At 43.2% G+C, this 19,095-nt stretch overlaps 1 protein-coding gene across 1 annotated transcript in view; it reads right to left on the reverse strand.

Moving 5' to 3' along the window:
- Positions 1–14,817, reverse strand: part of LOC311498455 (protocadherin-16-like) — a 76,735-nt gene extending 61,918 nt beyond the window's left edge. The window contains exons 1-2 of the mRNA XM_084559054.1: positions 14,793–14,817; positions 8,090–9,910 (exon numbers count right to left, since the gene is read on the reverse strand). Of these exons, the coding sequence (XP_084415180.1) occupies positions 8,090–9,889 (1,800 nt within the window). The 5' untranslated portion in view covers positions 9,890–9,910; positions 14,793–14,817. The remainder of the gene's footprint in view (positions 1–8,089; positions 9,911–14,792) is intronic.
- Between the last annotated feature and the right edge of the window lie 4,278 nt (positions 14,818–19,095).

The following is a 19,095-nucleotide window of genomic DNA, read 5'->3' on the forward strand; positions in this document are numbered from 1 at the left end:
AAGATCTGCACAAGCCGAGATACCACTCCAGAGACATTACATATGATTATAACTGCTCGCCACATGAAAGTGAGGTTGCACTCGAGCCCCTCAACGAATATTAAGCAAAAGCTAAACCTACTGGTGGTTACTGTTATGATGAGAGCAGCACTGGGAGAACATGTGATTTAAAAAGGTCACTTGGTTTTTGTAAAGAAGGGCAGGCGGATTTAGTGCAACAGTTGTTCAAAGACGAGATAATAATAAGGGGATTAGAGACTTTTGTTGTTTAAATAGAGATGTGATGAAAAAGATCATGCATAATTTCCTCTATAAAGACAAACCCAGGTTTCAGACATGTTCTCAAACCATATGTCTGCTTTCAGCCCTGGAGATGATGCATTAACTTGCTGAAATCATCAACCATTATGCCGGCTACTCCATTGACCGGTGCGTTGTCTGCATCGATTTGAGTCTTGAATTGAGTTTACAGAGGTCCCTGTAGACAATGCACGGTTTTTCTGGGCATTTAATCAAAACATCCTCTCAGCTTTCACCTGAAAGACTGAAAGCAACCCTCTGTACAGCGTTCTCAGGTCTTTCACAGTTAAATATAAAACTATAAGCGCCGTGCTTTTTACTCCACATTGCATGGCGCTGCAATTCAGTATGCTTCTGCCCTGATTTGATCTGACTGGCTACATGTCAGGCTTTAACCTGCGCTGGAATAGAAGAGTGGTGCAGACCAGTGATGTGCATCATTTCACTTTGGCCCCAGACGGCCTGTGCTGATGCTTTGGATGTTTTTTGTGCAGAGCTCTGGGAGAAACCCAAAGCAGTGATTAAAGAACTTCTTCCACCCTAAATCCTTGTCCACACCACAACATGTGCGTACACACACCCCTTCCCTGGCTTTTTGTTCGTCTGCTTTGATACCACATCACACATCTCGTGTCCTGCATACCAGCTCTGCCTAATTACAGCGGAGAGTCCCACTGCTCCCTCACAGCAGGCCATACACAACAATCTAAACAAAGATTTGGCCTTTCGACACACTGGCGAAAAGAAGCAGCACACTACTCTTAACATAAATTCTGCAGCGCCAGACAAATTAGCCCCATTGATGAGATGCACAACCCTGCGGTAATTAGTTCCTACACTAAACCTTTAAATCACCTCCTAACACTCGGAGGGAGTCGGTGTAAGCCATGCAGTTGTCTGCTTATTAAGTTACTAATCTACAGGGGGATGCAATATCGCAAAAGTCAGAGAGATGCAAGGGGCTTTTTTCTTGCAGATGTGGTGAAGGCTCCAGGATATGCAAACAACAGTGCAAGGGTGGACCACCATGCAGCATCAGTACACACAAGACCGGGAGCCTTGCTGTCTGATGCCAAGACAGACAACGTTGGCAAACCACAATGTAAAAGTGGAGTTTTTCTCCCTAAAAACCTCCTTCTCCGTGCGGTTTGTCATTCTCTCAGTCGTGCTCTCTCGTACGAAGCTCGAAAAACTACTTACTCAGTAGAATTTGTGCGAGTACCATAATATGCGTGCTGTTGAAAAAATATTTCCATGATAATTATTCTAATCAAAAAAACTCTCCGTTCAAAGACGATTCAAAGAAGAGCGGGGAGATGCACAGAGCCCGGCTACGTTTCAGAGTCACCACCAAAAAAGGGTTAAGGTTCAACACACAACACTAATTGGGTCCGCACAGAAGCTGAAAAATTTCATAACATCATTAGTGTTAACAAGCATCTGCAAAACATCCTGCACTAACACCACCTAGACAAGATAGTGCGCATGTTTATCCCTGTTTTATCACCTCACTTTTGAAATATTAGTCTGTCGTACACACACACATACCAGCAGATAACGTATCGACTAATCTCTGCGTTTAGCCATCTTCACAGCTCTAATCAGACCTGGTTGTAAACCAAAACTGACCTAATTGAGGGCAGACACACACCCTGTAAGTGAATGCACCACTCAGCATTGGGCTCATTCTTCTCAGTCGTTATTTCAACTGGCAGTCAGCGCAGCAGAAAGTCTGGAGCAAAAGGGGACTGAGGTTGCTGGCAGACGAAAGCGATGCATTCTTTGTAACAGTCAAGTTCTGGATATGGAGACATTTGCTCGGCGGTTAAGATATTTTGGGGCCGTGTATATATATATACGCACGCTTTTCTAGGAAGAGGCACTTTTGTCATGAATGTGCAATTGAACATGCTGGCTAACACGAGCCCTTTTATCACAATATCAAAAGTGATTAGCTGCTGTTTGTTTGGGATCGTGTCTCCTGGTTGCTGATTTCTGTTACCTGGCAAGCTGTCACTCAGCGTCTGCTTTCCAGTCTGGTGACTTCTGATGGACAGCAGGGGACGGGATGGATGATTTAGCACAGATTTGCTTTGGAACAGAATGAATATCATGAGCAGATGATGCTTCCTGATGCCCAGCTTGTTTAGCGGTGCCAACTGCCTTGCACATGTGCAGGGGGACCACGGGCTGTGAGAACAGAAGGCCTGGCAGCCGTTCTCACAGTGAGCCTCAAGGTCTACCCCTCTCCCCATCATTTATCACTAAGGAGGAGGCAAAGTGAATAATTGTCTAGGTTTACAAAGGTCAAGCGAAAGTGTTCCCTTTAAACGCAACGCTGAGACAATATGAGTGTGAAGACACACACCTGCAGTCTGACCTCACTCTGCTGGCAATTCACAGCCCTTCTTTCTTGCATCATCAAAGTAGATAAGCCTGGGCCTGGTCTGCCTGGGACCCCCAGGCCAGTCTGTTTGTGTCCCTCCAGAGAGGCCAGAGCGTCCCCAGACAGACAGATGTGCTGCTCTCACCTGCTTGGGTCCGCATGTCACCGCTCCGCGGGGAAACGGGAGGGGAAGTGAAGAGGTGTAACTGGATCACAGAAGGGACGCAGCAGTGTGGGAAAGGGAAGCGGGAAGAGATAAGAAGTCTGGTCAGAAGAGCAGAAAGAGCGAGAGAGAAACCGAGACATCGAGACAGGAAGAGTGATATCTTGCCCCTCGGACTCAGAGGATAGACGTTAGAAGAGGGATCAACAGCTGGATCCATCTGCTGAGTCGGAGGTTTGTCACAGCTGCCGGAGGCTGAGTGTCCCTCTGGAAACCCTCAACGGTTTTCTCTCTTGCTCTCACTGTCTCTTTTGTCTCCTTTTACTTCACTCTTTCATGGAAAATGTAAAAGCAGCGCTGAGAGGTCTCCTTCACCTGCAGCAGGCTGACTGCACTAATGAAATTTCTTTGTCCCACATGAGAGATATATAAATCCATCTTTCTTCATTGCCAGATGTGTCTAGGAATCCCCTCCAGCAAACTTTTATCACTTACAACTTCTGCTCTACAGAAAAGACTCGATGAGGCTGTGTCACAGCTCTGAAGTATATGTGCTTGCTTTACCACTCAGCACTTACAGTGGATTTGTATTTGTCATACCTGCCACCACCGGGACTTTGAACAATGAATAAAACTGAACTGGTAATACTCACTGCTGCTTCTGGTGAAATGACCAGTCAGTTCCTTTCTTTTGCTTTGCATGACTGGACAAAAAAAAGCTGATTAAGACATCTGACAAATTATGACGGGCACATTTTTGCTACATTTTACATAATTACATGGTTAATCATAATAATTATTATAATAGGGGAAAAGAAATTCCGTTCCAGCTCCTGCTACAATAGTACAATGGAGTAGTTACACTTTAAATGTGGTGCTCCTCCCGTCTTGTTTCAGAGTTTGGCGTGAAACCTCCAGAGATTTGGTTTTACACTAATGAACAGAATTTCCTCACAGCTTCTGGATTCAGCCATATAACAGTAAAATAAAAAAAACTCCACCACAATGTTCTCCTCTTCCTGTGCTGTCAGAAAGAGAGTCGAAGGACTCACTGACGGACGTCTCAGCACAATGAAACGCGCTCGGCTGTCTCGAGCGCGGCAACTTTGACCTGAACAGCCACATTCTATCCAGATGTACATCGGTGTTTATGTTCGCTTCGTTGCCCCTGCAAGGCCCGGGAGTAAGTGTTCAAGGAAGTCTTACATTCAAGAACACATTAAGTAGCACATCCAGTTTCCTGCAATTTCACCGTTCCCTGAAAATACAGTTACACCGCAGCGCCACAGTGAAGCTTGGTAGTTAGCAGGAGGAAAAAGAAACAGAAGAGAGACCAAAAGCAGAGTCAGCTGGCCTCAAGCTAAACCAGTCTCACAGGAAGACAGGCCAGTCTGGTATTAAAACAGACAAGTGAACATTTCGTTTGAAATAAACCATCCACAGAAAAAATGTCTGGTGAGAATTGATAACATGGTTTGTGTACCAAAATACCAGTCCGGAACTGGCAATTTCCCTCATCTCTCACATAGTCTCACTTATTTTCAAAAAGATTGAAGCCTCATTTGAAAAGCTTTACTTGACATGGCATGTAAGTTTTCATGTAGAAAGAGCTATTGTGCAATCAGGTGTCTCCGGCATTTCACATGTCTGTTTGGCAGAACTTTAGTTTGGGTAAAAGTCAAAATTGAGCAATTGTGCAAAATGTGATGGCCATTTAAGAGCAGCCGCAAAAAGAAAATGGGGGGGCGGGAGCTGCGACGGTAAGAGATGTCAAATATGTTTTTAAAAATTGAGTTTATTTTTCAGATAACCCCGATAGCGACAAACTAATTTCAGCTATAGATCTCACATTCCATTTAGTCTGGAGTCTGCTCTACAGGAAACACGCACAAAAAGAAAAGAATAGACTGTGACAAGCAAGGTGTAATTCAAGAATACAGCCTCAGAGGAGGGGAGAGCAGAAGCAATTTCTGCAAATGCAAACTCCTGACTATAGTGCAGCAAGCTTTATGAACATTTCCCGATAAGAAGAATCTCCATTTTTATGGGATATTACAGAATTGAGGACTCCACGGTTTGCTCTACTGGTACCAGTGTTACGCTAGTGGTTACCAGTAGGTGGTCACTATAGTACAAAAAGACTGAGGAAGCTGAGGGTAGCGTGTGAAAGAAACACATTCTTCAATCATTCATACTTTCTATCCACGGCAATTATGAGTTTTCTTTCTCCCCCCGTAGACTGATTGCTTTTATGTTGGCAGGAATGGAGAAGTGATTCAGAGTGCCACTTCACTGAGGTACCTCTTTCAACTAGGCTTCCTTTAAGGACTTCAGTGTGAAATAATGAGTATGTCTGAGTATAGCTGGATGTTGCACTGCTGAAAAGACTTTGCATCTACAGTTATCTAAAAAAATAAAAAGTTTATAGTATTGCCAAAGCATTACAATCCTACACAAGCTTAAACGTTGCCAAGGCGTCGCAGAGACAGGAAGCACTTGGGCAAGCGGAGGAACTGATAAATCCAGTTTGAGTTACAACTTCAAGAAAGAAAAAATGTTTCCCAAATGTTTGCTCCTCCAATCGCGGCAATCAGCGTCGGTCTCGTGTTGCCGAGGGGGTTGCGGCGTTGTGACAAGCGGCCCATTCTGTCAAGAACATAGGGGAGGTGGGCTTAAAAATTAGGTCTGGCCTATCCCCACACCTAGATAATGAGAAATGAAGTGAGATCAGATAAGCGCTTTTAGAGGGCCAGACCAACGGACGGACGAGGAAGCCCCCCTGCTCGTGTCACCTCCGCCGCTCATGCAAACGCTTGTCAGGGTTCATTTCCCCCTCCGCTGCCCGGAGACTCCCTCTCGCCTTTCTGCTGGAGCCAGAACAACCCCCCCTACCTCCACCTCCAAAACAGACAGAGGGGCAATTCTGAGCAGAGACCCTCCACATTAAGCAGAAACCACAATGATATGAAGTGTAAATTATTCCCCAGTGTGCGATTCTGGCATCGGCAACCGAAAAGTAAAATAACACATAGGAGAATAAATGGCTTACTCTCAGAGCCAAGACAACTATCCCTTGCTTTACTGAATTTGGATTTATTAAAGCTGGTTCATGAGCTTCATTATTCCTAACAACATCTTGTATTACTCTTCTTCATTCGTGTCAAGAATCAAAAGCCCCTATGCTTAACTGATCTAATATGATCTAAGCTATGCTTTAATGACTTGTAAGTAATTACTTTTTCATCTAAGAGGAGTTCACGCATTTGCAATGAGGAGTGTGCCGGCAGAATACGATGTGACACTTTGTCTTGACTGAATACATGATCACAATGCGCAGAGTAAAACAGATATATGAAACGGGGCAGGAGAACATAAGCAAAGACTATACGGTCAGTTATTTTGCCGTTGTGGTTTCCCCACGACACCAGATCTGCGGTGTAACACTTTTATTTGCCCTCCACACCATGCAGAAAACTTGGAAAACTAATCATGGAGAATGGAGTTAGTAATGCCTCATGAAACACATTCCACAGTGCAGCTCGTACTTTTGAAAATGTTGTTTTTCATGTCGTATTTGATTTCCCCCTGTGAAAAATGACCTATTTTCTTTGCTGCAGATCTTACATATTGAATTACAAGACTGACTGCTGTTAATAGGCTTAAGTCCTTATTTTTAGTTATCTTTCCCCCCCACGCACTTTGAATTAGAAAGTCGTCCATAAACCAAATGATGTGTAGCGGAAAGTGACAAAATACCACAGGCACAGCACAGAATAATCGTGAACTGTGACCTGCAGAGTATAGACAAAAAAAAAAAAAAAAAGAATCAAGCAACTTCAAACATCCAAATGAATGGTCTCAATACCCATATTGTAATTTTTCTTTTGGACAGCATCGTGAATAAAAAAAAGGGGAGAGAATTTCACCAACGGAGAAAAAAGGCAGTCATCAGATGTCATGCTGTGATGTTTGGACGTAGAGCTGGCACCCTAAGTAAGAGCAGTCTGTTCTCACATGGCCCGCCAAACACACGTCTGCAGCATCCAGGGAGGCCCAAGAGAGGCCAGAGAGCAGCGGCTTTGAAGAACTGCTTTATACTTGGAGTCTACGGTGCCACTGATCAAGCAGATCATACTCTAAGAACTGTCTGAGTGTTGGTAGCGAGGTGGGTGAAGCAGAGGAAAGACAAAACTCTAGTTTGAAAGAAAACATTTTTCATAGAGCATGAACTGCAACCCGCACTGGAAACACTGATCGCAGCTTTACAGTTCTCCAAAACATATATTTTTAAATTATAAATTGGTCCACTTTCCAAATTCCATAATCAATTTCACTACATCCCCCCCTTTTTCTCATCCTTGCGGTCCTTGTGATTTATAATTACGGGACCTCCCACAAGAAGTAGCTTCTATTTCTACATTAAAGCCAGGTGTCGCGGTAAGGTCTGCGCCTCCCTTTCCTTCAGCCAAACCCTGGGCTGAGAGCTCGTCTGCTGGCCCTTCCATCTGGATCGCACTCATGTTCAACTCCTTGATCCATTCGCTTTTACATGTATAAGCACAAGCTTTGCAAGAAATGACATGAGTGAATTTTACACCTGATTATATTATATCTCTTTTTGTAATTGCTGTAATTTGACAAGACGGGAAAGGACAGCTTGAGAAAACAATATTAAAAAAAAAAAAATAAATGACTGCTGTCACACTGGCAGCTGTAATTTGTCTGAACTTTAATTCACATTGTCGCCTTTGGCCATTATTTCTCACGCTCAACAAGCCTAATTAAGGTGCCTTTTGAGAGTGAAGTGACATCTATTTCTGTGGATAAAGCCCTGAATTTGTCTGCCTGTGAATTTGTGAAAAACCCCTTTGTGCTTGGGCTGACAGAGGACTTTACACTGCCTCTGTTACCCTGGAAACCTTTGGAGAGGTGAAGGAGAGGACAGCCAAAGAGGAGATCATCTTGGCCTGAGATTGCAGGTAAATCCTCACTGAGGCTGTCCAATTTAAACAGCATTACCATTAAAAAATAACTCTTCATAGAGGAATGAAGCAAGTCAACAAACTCTGACAAACTTCCCTTCTATTTATCTAATAAATTCCCATTTGTTATGTTCTGTGCAATTGCCCCCGTGTGCCCCCAGCCAGAATGCAAACTCTTGCATGAGCTCAGCCTCTTAGTGTGGGAGTGCTAACAGAATCAATCAATCCATAAATTAAAACTCCAGGAAAGTGTCTTACCTCAAGAATGCAGGTCCCTGGAGCTGTGTTCTCCTTGATGGACACGTTGTAGAAGTTTTTCTCAAAAACAGGTTCATTGTCGTTTATATCCTGAAGTAGGATGTTTACCACAGCAGTGGAAGAAAGGGGTGGTTTCCCTCCATCTGTGGCCACCACGGTTATACTTGGACTAGGGTTCTTTTCATAATCCAAATGGGAGAGAGTGGTGATAATGCCTGTAATGGAGTCTATACTGAACCAGCTGTGGTATGCACTCTGGTCTTGTATAATGCTGTAGCTAATGTCCCCATTGGGCCCCTGGTCTTTATCTCTAGCTGTTACTTGTAACACGAAGCTTCCTGGAAATACAACTTCAGGGATGACCTGTCTGTACACTGGGTGGTCAAATAGAGGAGGGTTGTCATTGATGTCCGTCACTTGAATGACGAAGGAGGACTCAGCCCTGAGAGGAGGCGTGCCAGAGTCTGTTGCCATCACCCTCAGGTCATAGGTATCTCTCTCCTCTCGGTCCAGAATCTGATCCACACACATCAGATAGATGATGCTGTCCTTAGTTGTCAGAGCAAACTTTCCATCACCGCCCTCTAGCGACACGTTGACGTTGGCATACTCTCCATAATCGGGGTCGGTGACTGAGATCCGGGCTACATACTGGCCTGGCTGCGCCCCTTCTGAGATTCTAGGAGATCCGTCCTCGCTGAGAAAGATGATGGTCATCGTGGGCTGGTTGTCATTGTAGTCTCTGACGTGGATGGTGACAAAGGCATTGGTCACTTCTGGGTGGGTTGCGTTGTCTTGCGCCTGCACCACCAGCTCATGGACTCTTCTCATCTCAAAGTCCAGCGGCTTGTTGAGGGTTATGATGCCGGTGCGAGACTCTATGACAAAGTACCGGTCTGGGTCACTTTGTCTCCTGTTGATTTCATAAAGCACCATCCCATTGTCTCCCTCATCAGCATCCGTGGCAAAAACCTGCAGAATGTTGCTTCCTGGTTGGAGGTTCTCAGATATTATAGCATGGTAGCGGCTCTGATTGAAAACAGGAGCGTTGTCATTAATATCTTGTACGGCAATGTCTAATGTCATCTGATCAGTCCTTCTGGGGGAACCACCATCAAAGGCCTCCAGAGATAAAGTATAGGTGGATCTTTTCTCTCTGTCTAGGATGGCATTGACCACCAAATCCAGATAGAGAACTTCACTGCTTCCCCTCCTGGTCTCCAAGGTGAATGCCTCCCCAACATTTCCGTCCTTGATAAGGTAACCCTGTGTCGTAAGCTGGCCTTTATCACTATCAACAGCCGGCTCGAGAGGAAACCTTGTACCGATGGCTGTCTGCTCGGGGATCTTAAACGTGGCCCGTTTTCTGGGAAACGTCGGGGCGTGGTCATTTATGTCATTCACCTTGATAGTCACCTCCACCGTCACACCTGTCATGGTGACTGCAATGAAGTTGTATCTATCCCTCAATTCTCTGTCCAGAACTTTGGCGGTTTTAATAATGCCCGTACTTTCGTCTATGTCCAAATCACTGCCCACGCCCGTGCCCTCGTGGTCTGAGATGAAATACAAGGATGCTGTGATGCCAGGAGGAAGTCCTGCACTGATGTCACCTACAATTGTGCCTGCTGGTTGTTCCTCGTCTAGCTGTAGCTCAAGGGTCCCCAGAACTACGGGTGAATGGACCGTTACAAGCTCCAAGGCCACATACACCATTAGCACTATCCTTTTGCTCCACCAACCATCACGGTGCAAAGGATCCATTATAGACTTCCCAAAACCCTTGGCAGCTGTCTTCATTTTGGCCCCTCCGCTTTAAACCTGGAGACACATAAAGAAGAAAAGCTGAGCAATATCAAAACCTCTCAACAGCAGAAACTGAAACTTACGGGACTGAAAATGTGTATTATTTTTATAGTAAGTTATTTTAAGAAGAATAGGTGCATGCCTTAAACACTTTCCCACATGTTTTATCGGCCCTCTTCCCAACCACACCACATACAGTTGGCCCGGCACATAACATTTTCCTACACTTCTTAGTTCACCTAATAAGTCAACACCTTGTTCTTCCTACATACCAAGAAGCTCTCCTTTGCTAAAGAAACATCAAAACCACAGGCCACAGCATACCGCCTCAAACAGGGAGCCTTGTTGCTGTTGCTATTCAGCTCTAATTCAAAAGGTGCGAGAATCATTTTTGCCAGCCTACCCACCAGCGCAGTACCCTGTCGTGTAAGTCTGGGAGGCGATGTCCTAGATTTAATATTTAACGCCACATTTAGCTCTCATGGAGTGTTTAAAAACACTCCTCCAAGAACCATTTAAAATATTAAACTCTCCCAAGGCAAACATATCCAGCTAACTTCCAAGAATAAAGCGCTCGAATGTTAAATTGAGGAGGTGAAAAAATATTCAAATGTTGATATTTAAAAGTTGCAATAGTATTAGAATTCCTTGCATGAACAATAGACACTCTAGCAATAGAAAGACACTGACGCAGGATCTGTAACTGAGACTGAGACACTGTGGAGCAATGTGGAAAGTGTTCAACAAGACTGCCACCATCTGCAGAATAATCCAAAACCACCAAGTGTCTGGCACACAGAAAATTATTGTGTCGTTTTCATTAAATAAAAAGACCAGCTTCCAATTGTCTGTGGTTCTGTCTAACTGTGTGTAATTCAAAACTGCTTTAAGATGCTGGAAAAGGAAGCTTCGCTTTCATTTTGAGGAAACGTATACAGAAGCACATTAGACTGACAATCTTTTCAGTTTCTGGTGAAAGCTCTTCAAGGCTCCCCCCAGTGGTTTAACTGATACCTGCAAGGAAACGTTCACAAGTCGCTGTGCATCTGTGTGTGTGAGCATGTCTGCGTGTGTGTGTTTCCGTGCGTGTGTGTGTGCACACTAAATGCATCCCATGTGTCCCTGAACGCTGTGTGGCGATCTGTCTCAGCCACGGTGGTAACAGTGTGTTTGAGTGACAGAGCAGTGCAGCAGAATCGAAGGGCTCCATGCAGTCTACCTCTTTCCCTTTTTCTGGCTCTGCAGCATTGTAATTGAGGTCTGCTGGAAGTTGGCCATAAGCACACAAGATTCCAGGGCTAATTTCAGTCTGCCGTGATTCAGAGCCCACAACACTGACGATGCTAACTTTAACGTCATAAATTGGTTAGAATTCAACTCAGTGTAGGTAGTGAGCAATCTCGGAGCATCTTGTTGTGTAATATGACGTGAGTTTCAGCAACAACTCCAGAATTATTCAACAGTTAAGTAATGGACCGATCCATTTCTAATTTAAATTGCTTTCTCGGGGACCATGATAACTGCAAATGGCAAGAATACAAAGGACAAGAACTACAAATTCACCATCACATACCATGCTTCAAGTTGTTTTGTGAGTGCAGTTCTTGGCAAAAAAAAAGAAAAGAAAGAAAAAAGCACATGACATGACAGGCTGAAAATCTTGACAGCACTTGAGCTTTAAAGTCTCAGTATTGATTTACTTTACTGCAACACTGGGGATGAACTTTTACAAAGCTCTCTCCAAAGCACAAAGGATAGCTTTTCAAGGCCAGAATCTTTGACCAAAGGCCACAACTGAAATAATGTTCTTTCTGGTCGAGCTACAGTGGAGGACCTCTGCAGAGCCGCACAGCGTAATGGATATAGCAGACATACTGTAGTTGGGTAAGCTAATTGCACAACACCAGTTTAAGTTGGATATGTGGTTTAGAAATGTGAAATTTTCTGCATTTTAAAGCTAGGAAGTTTACAAAATATATAAAAAGGCACAGCTGGGGGAAAAAAATGGTTTGTAAAAGCAGCTGAAAGTTGAAAGCTATTGCATTTTGGATCCACAATTCCATTGTGGTTTGGATTCAAACTTCTTAAACATGGAGGATTAACCTCCATGGACCTTCAGCAAAACCAACATAATATTAAATAAGCAGATCACTGTAACTTTGTTGAGGTAATTGTTCTCAAACCACCAGTTGTGTAACACATCATGTACGCCTTATTGTTACAGTAACTACAACACTGACCCAGTTTCCAACCAAGTCAACCGACCAAATCCAAGGTTTACAGGATTTACATACAGAATGAAACCTCTGTTTGAATACAGTCGATTTCAGGACTTTGCTAGTGTGACAGAAATGAGCATCCCTGGCTATATCCCTGGCAGAAGTGACTGTCACACTGCCGAGTCATATCACTTCACCTGAAATACATATCTTAAGAACTGCCTTTGTACTGAATGATTGTTAAACAACAACATACCTAACCTGAGTTTCTGATCAACAGTGACACAGCCCAAATCTGGGTTAAAACCGTCTCCAGTCACCAAAACAACCAAAGGCGGTACCTCAGCTGCACGACTTTAATTAGCACAACCAAACCATTTGCACCACCAACAGGCCAAGAGGGACAACTATGGTGACGGCCCACGTAAAATGAGCTTCTAATTCCATGTCATGATTCCAGTTAACTCAAAGAAAACTTCTGCGGTCTCGAGAACATGCCAGCCTGCCTGAGGCTCAATGGAGCCGTAATTGAAACCACAGACAGAACTGCAGATTGACTGGACATGAGGATGACAGGCTTAGCACAAAGCAAACTAAAACGCTCTGAATGTTTGCCAGACTAAGTGCCGCGTTTCTGTGCCCTGCATTAGGCTTTGATACTCCACTCCCCGGGCACGTGAAAAAAAAAAAGGGCCAGGAAAAGCCATCACTGGCCTCAAATACATATTGCACTTCACGGCCATAACAAACACGGTACAGGGAAAGCATGCTGACTTCTTTTATCACACGGTGTTCTGAGGGTCCATGACAAGAAGGATCGCCTCTTTCCCACAGCAAGAGCAGCATGGGTTGGTTGAGCTGTTTGTGTAAGATGTTCTGGATAAAAAAAAAACACACACACACACCTAATATCTTTGAAGATGACACCGTCTGACATTGCGCTGGCAGCACTAGTGATTGCATCATTAAAAACACATGTGCATCGAGTTACAGTAGCAGGGGTGCGAGAAGTAACAACCACGGCGCTACGACTAAGGTAAAAGTTCACCTCAAGTGTGAACTGTCACATGCATTTTGACTTCTGAACAGAACAGCTCTGATTAGGACTCTAAAACTAGTCATAAATGGAAAACTCCAGAGGTGACAGCCTCCTGGCAGAACACCCTCAAAGGCTGCGGCTGACGTATCCTTATTTTACTGGTGACGGCATTGCGAGGAGATGAGTAAAACCGCAGCCAGGCAATTTTCAGACACGCTAGACAACAAGCGACTCTCTGGGTGGTGTTGGCGTGGCCTTAATGCGGAAAACATATTTTGTTTTTCATTCTTTTTTTATATATAATCTTGAACGCTGGCTTCATCAAGAGCATATGCACCAGGCTAGTGAAGCGATTACATCATGCACTGCACCAAGGATTTATGACACAGTTCTTGGATTGTTGTAAGAAGTGGGTGAACTTCTGGTTTTATCCAGCGGTGATGCTTTCTGTTTGTTTGTTTGTTGGCTTTCTCTGTGAATTATAAGTTTTACTTGGGTGATGTTCTAGACCAAGAGGAGCTGCAACAGAGAAAGTGTATAGAAACAGATGTACTACAATACACATATGTCTAAAGTCTTAGCCAGTGCTGGTCTGTTAGCCACATATTATGTTTATTTAAGTATTAAATACTCTGTCATAAACTGGCAGCCGCAACTTAAACAGAAATTCAACCAAAAGCAGGACTTGTTTTCCCTCAAGCTGATGAGTGCTGCTTGAAGAAAAAATAAAAAAAATTTAAAAAAAAAAAGGGAAAAAAATAAATAAATAAATGAAAAACTGTGAAAGGAGGAGCTTGGAGTCGTCGCGGTATCTAAAGTTAAAAAATAAAAAAAATAAATGCTGCATAATTACGCGGCTGCACCATGGCAACCATCACACCCACAGCTTAAGCGCGCGGTGATGGAACCCAGCGGGGACTTAATTAATTTATTAATTGAGGGAAAGGAACACCTATTCACGGTCAGTGCACACAAGTCTGCCATCACAATAACTGCGCTGACATGTGGGTAATCATTTGGTATGTGTTCAACTGGAGTGAGAGGGAGGCAAAGAAAAAAAAAGGCGCAGCGGCAGGAGCAGCAGCACTCGGAGAAGAATACAATAACTCCATAGGTTGACCAATTTGAGAGGAATGTCTTGCATCTCAGGGGGGCTTTAATAAGGTGCGACAAAATAGGCTGTTAATTTTTAATATTTTTTTTTCCTTTGGCCGCTCTTCATAGTTTGTGCGCAGGGATTATCGGTGCAGTAGCTGGTACATAAAAAACGACTACTCAAGAAAAATGAAACCGCAATTACTTTGATTGCAGATTCCAAAATGATCACTGCTGTGGCCACTTCCTTTACTTTAACTCTGACTAAGGTTTTAAATAATATTAAAACTTTTAAAGGTGAACGTGTGAGCCTTCGTGAGTGAAGGCGGAGCAGGACACTAGATGGATATCGGTGTGCGTAAAAAGTACCAAACATCTAAAGTCAAAGGGTTTTACACATGCCCCTCCGCTAAAATCACCAAAAACAGCCAGAGTATGTGGATAAGCTGTAAAGAAAGGAGGTGAGTGATAATCTGGTGGACAGTTTTACACCACACCAGGTTACTTGCGAAGTGAGGCGATGTTTGCTGTGATGGATACTCACATTCATCTGTTCCTCTCCCGTGGTTTTTAAGATGATTCAGCCGAGTTTCAAGATTTAAATTCTTCTCAGTATTCCTCTATGAAGACGAAGTACACAGTAAAAGTTACATCCATCTCAGGGGGGGACCAAAAAAAAAAAATCGTGTAGCTATTCTTTGCCAGTGATTCTGGAGATTCTCCCCCGTTGCACGCAATTAGTTTATTTGTTTCCCATTCCTTGTGAGACGAAAACGTTCAAAGTAACAATGCAAACTTGGGTAAAAGTTTCCGATTGTCCTCTCCTAGTGGACGTTATCAACTTATCGGCGTCCTCTGCCTGCCTGCTTGCCTGCCTGCCTGCCTGTCTGGTCGCAGACACACTGCTGCAGTACGCCAACTGAAGCCAAACGATGTGGGGGCCGAGCGGTGGACGTCCGTCTCCAAAATCTAATTTATTCAACACGTGACGAAGAGCAACCTCCTGCTCCTCTCTCCTTTACTGCCGCTGCTGCTGCTGCTGCTGTGATCACTACAAGGAGCCACACCGACTGCAGCGAGGCGGACCAGGCTATTGCTGAACTTTGGTGCCACCATCCTATGCAAAAGGGAAGTGTAAATCAGCTGCAACTTGCAATGCACCACAGGGCTTGTAGGAGTTGTCTGAAGATGCAACGACAGCTGAAGAGAATGACAATTGCCTCGAAATGTGTGCTGTGCCAATATATGGCAACCATATGTGTTTTAATATGGAGTAGAATGGATCTCAAGTTCCACAGATTTATGTGTTTATGGCCCCAACAAAGGATAAAGCAACATCCCTATTGGCCACTGCTAATACTCAATTTTAATGGATATTAAAAAAAAATTAAACTCTCATCTGACATAGTGAGGCTGATTTATTACCCACGTGCTGTACCTTGACTATCTCATCAAGGAGCTTCATAAGGAGGCCAAGCTATCATACGGGTAGCAGCTTCCTTCAGAAGTTGGAACTCAAGAAACCTCCTTGGGGTATTTTTCTGCTCCGTCTAGGAAAGGAGACGATGTCTGTGACATTTCCTCGTCTCCCAAGAGGAGCTGCGCTTTCATTTCTCGCGGTGCCGGAGCCACGTCCCCGGCTTCATGTTGTTGTCAATCACCGAATGCTCTGAAAGTTATTAAACTCTTGTCACTTCACATTTAGAGCTCATAAACACGAGAACAACACAGGGGCCCCGCTGTCTTGCTGAGAAACATCTGACATCAATGGAGTGAATGCATGCAGAGTTTAATGACCGCTCTTGTTATCATCAATCAAGAAATGTATTTTAAAACTGACTTTTAGCGCTGCCAAAACAAAATAAAGGCATGTGGTTCATTGTGAAATCGTATTAGACAAATGCAGTGACAACATTCAGGAGTCGGTAGTATTAACATAGCTGTAGCTGTAAAATACGTCTTACTAAGAAAAGTTTAGTCAATACTTGCTATAGTTGAACATTTCTGCAGTTAAACTTTTTCTTTTTACCTGCAGGCGACTTTATGTCTCCCTGCTCTCCCTCTGTGAACTGTATTATCACCAAGTGGAAAGTGTTCCAGCAGTGGCAGCTTCTCATTACGACTGTGATGGCGGAGCAGGGGAAGGCAAACTCACACAGACATGCATGCTGTACATACACACCAGTGTAGCACGCTGCGAGTAGCCTGGAGACTGACTTCTGCACAAAGACAGTCTTTCATATTATTTGCACTAACCTTCCTCTAATTTAATTCCAGACAGATAGCAGAACTTAAAAATGGCACTGGGCTTGGTTATGCACTTGCATGCATAAGATGTGATTTAGCATGCAAAGCATCAAAAGAATGATAAAACAGGGAGTTTAATAATACCTGCTTGGCACATAAAATATGAAATACATTTTCTAAGCTGCATCAAACGAAGAAGTCAGTAAAATGCCCGTGTATTAAGATCGCAGTATAGATAGATGTGTAGCAGAGTGTAATGAAAAGAAAGGAGTGCCTGTTTGTACTACTTTGCATAGATAACACGTAGTGCGTGTTTCATATCATCAAGTTATGCCTCAGTCTGTGCAGTTTGTTACCGTGTGTTTTATTAAATTCCTCGCCTTATCAAGATGCGTTTCAATTGCAAATATCCCTTGCTTTTATAAATTCTATGCAAATGTGTTTGATTAAAAATGCCGTAAACGCTGCTTGTTGACAGGTCAATGGATTGTCAAATATCCTGTTAGCACGCTAATCAGACAAAATGTTTACTTGACAGAACTGTCTGGTGCGACTATGATAAATGACGAAAGATGAAAAGATGTCCCGAAGCCAAAAGCAAAAAATGTCAAACTGACACATTTAATTTCAGTTTTGCAAACAACAACAAGCAGATTAGATATTGTACTGTGAATAAATTGCTTCGAAACATCAGAGGAGCATCTGTTGCTCATTTGACGTCAGCATGTTAGATCCATATTAAAGTACAGCTTTGGTTTTGAGCTGGTGTTTGACCAGCTCCATCTTAAAACTTAATCTGCATTAATTTTACCCAAGGTCACTTCACTCTTTCGATGAATTTTTCATGTCCTATCTCCATGCATACGATCGCCCATTATGTATGAGTTCAGTTGGGTTTCTATAGTTGGTTTAGAGCTCCTGTGAGTCATCCTAGGCCATGAATAAAAAACAAGGTGCAGTAATGGCGGATAAATCTGCAATTCTACTTTGAGGTTAGATGCCGTCCACATCACAAGGTTGCGGTCAGAGTAATTTTTCTGCGATGCCTATTTCAGTGACATTTGACCATGGATTAGAGTGGAAACCACGCAGCCTGGCTCCTTTAGCCTTGCAGAAAGCCCATGAAAGAAATAATAAACAGATCGAGTTTAATCAAGATTAAAGGTAAGAGTGTGACAGGCCGCTGTGCCAGAGGAATTCACGTCAACCAGAACAAAACTACATCCAATCTGACACGCAAAATGTAGTATAATGTGATTTGGTATGTATTAGATATATACTCTCTGAAAAGCATTTGCACCACAAACCGTCGCTGACGTCAATAATTATTGAGTTGGCCCATGCAATACCAATACAGTGGGAGGCTGAATGAGATTTGGCTGCTCCTGTGTCCACCTACCTTGTAATTCAGTATGTTTAGGAGAAGAACTAATGATTTTCATGAGATCTCTGTCTTTTATTTATTTTTTTTCTCCTGCACAGCAGTTGACCCCCAGATCACCGATGTCTGTGTCGTGTTTGTTACATCTGCAAAGCTCTATTGTTTTGCCTTGGGTAACAAAAAAGTCTTTAAATGTTTCCTTTTCTCAGAGCATGCATGAATACAAATCTATTTTTTGCAAATATGTTTTCCACTTGAAAAACATATTTGAAAGAAGGGAGCATGATCTCACCACATGGTGTTGACTCAATGCATGCTGTGAAAATATTTGGTTAGGAAAAGCCACTATTAGTTAAAGAAATAGAAGGGAAATGAAGACGATTAGACTTTTTAATTGTCTTTTGTGATATTAGAAAGACCGTAGTAAGACAAATATGTCTGCTTAAACTGGGAAAACATAAATAATCTCAATGGCCTCATATTCTCATTGCGTCAAAGTGCTGGATGCATTTATGTCTCTTCAATGTATATGTACTGTAAGCCACAGGTGATTAAGGACACAGATTCCACATTGCTGCGCTACCAGAGCCCCGTCTGGATCAGAACTTAATGAACGGTCTATCTTTAAGGTGGATTGAATAGAATGTTTTATGGAGTCGCCGCGGTGTATGGGGGTTGGTGACCTGCAGAGGTAGGAGTTTAATGTAGACTTCTTTCGAGACAAAACACTAACCAGAAGCCCTTGTGGACCATTTCCTCCAGATCGCTGCGCATGTGAAGAAATATGAGCTTCGCTTTGTTGAATGTTACCTTTAAAAGCTGTGGATGGGACAAGTTCATGAGGTATTTAATACACGGCGTATAAATCAAATCAGGAAACCCGAGAATGCTTCACGATCAAGTTGTAGAACATTTCAAGCATCGCCGGACTAAGAGGCGCTTGCATATTTATGCACTGTTTGCGTTTGTTGTATACATTGACTTATTCTTACGTTGCATGGTGCTTTTGGAGGGATTTTAGGAACTGAGCGCGCACATGGTTTTCATTTAAAAGTTCTCAGAGTACCAAAATCATCTGGTTAATCATGATGTTAAAGATCTTTTGCAGATTTCTGCTTAGTATCACTGCTGCCTCCTGCATGCAAAAATTGCATCAATAAATCTTTTAATGTTAAGAAAAAAAAATCCCAATTGTGATATCCTAAACTGGACCCTGAAT

The sequence above is a fragment of the Chelon labrosus genome, assembly GCF_963514085.1.
Source record: "Chelon labrosus genome assembly, chromosome: 13".
NCBI classification, from domain to species: domain Eukaryota; kingdom Metazoa; phylum Chordata; class Actinopteri; order Mugiliformes; family Mugilidae; genus Chelon; species Chelon labrosus.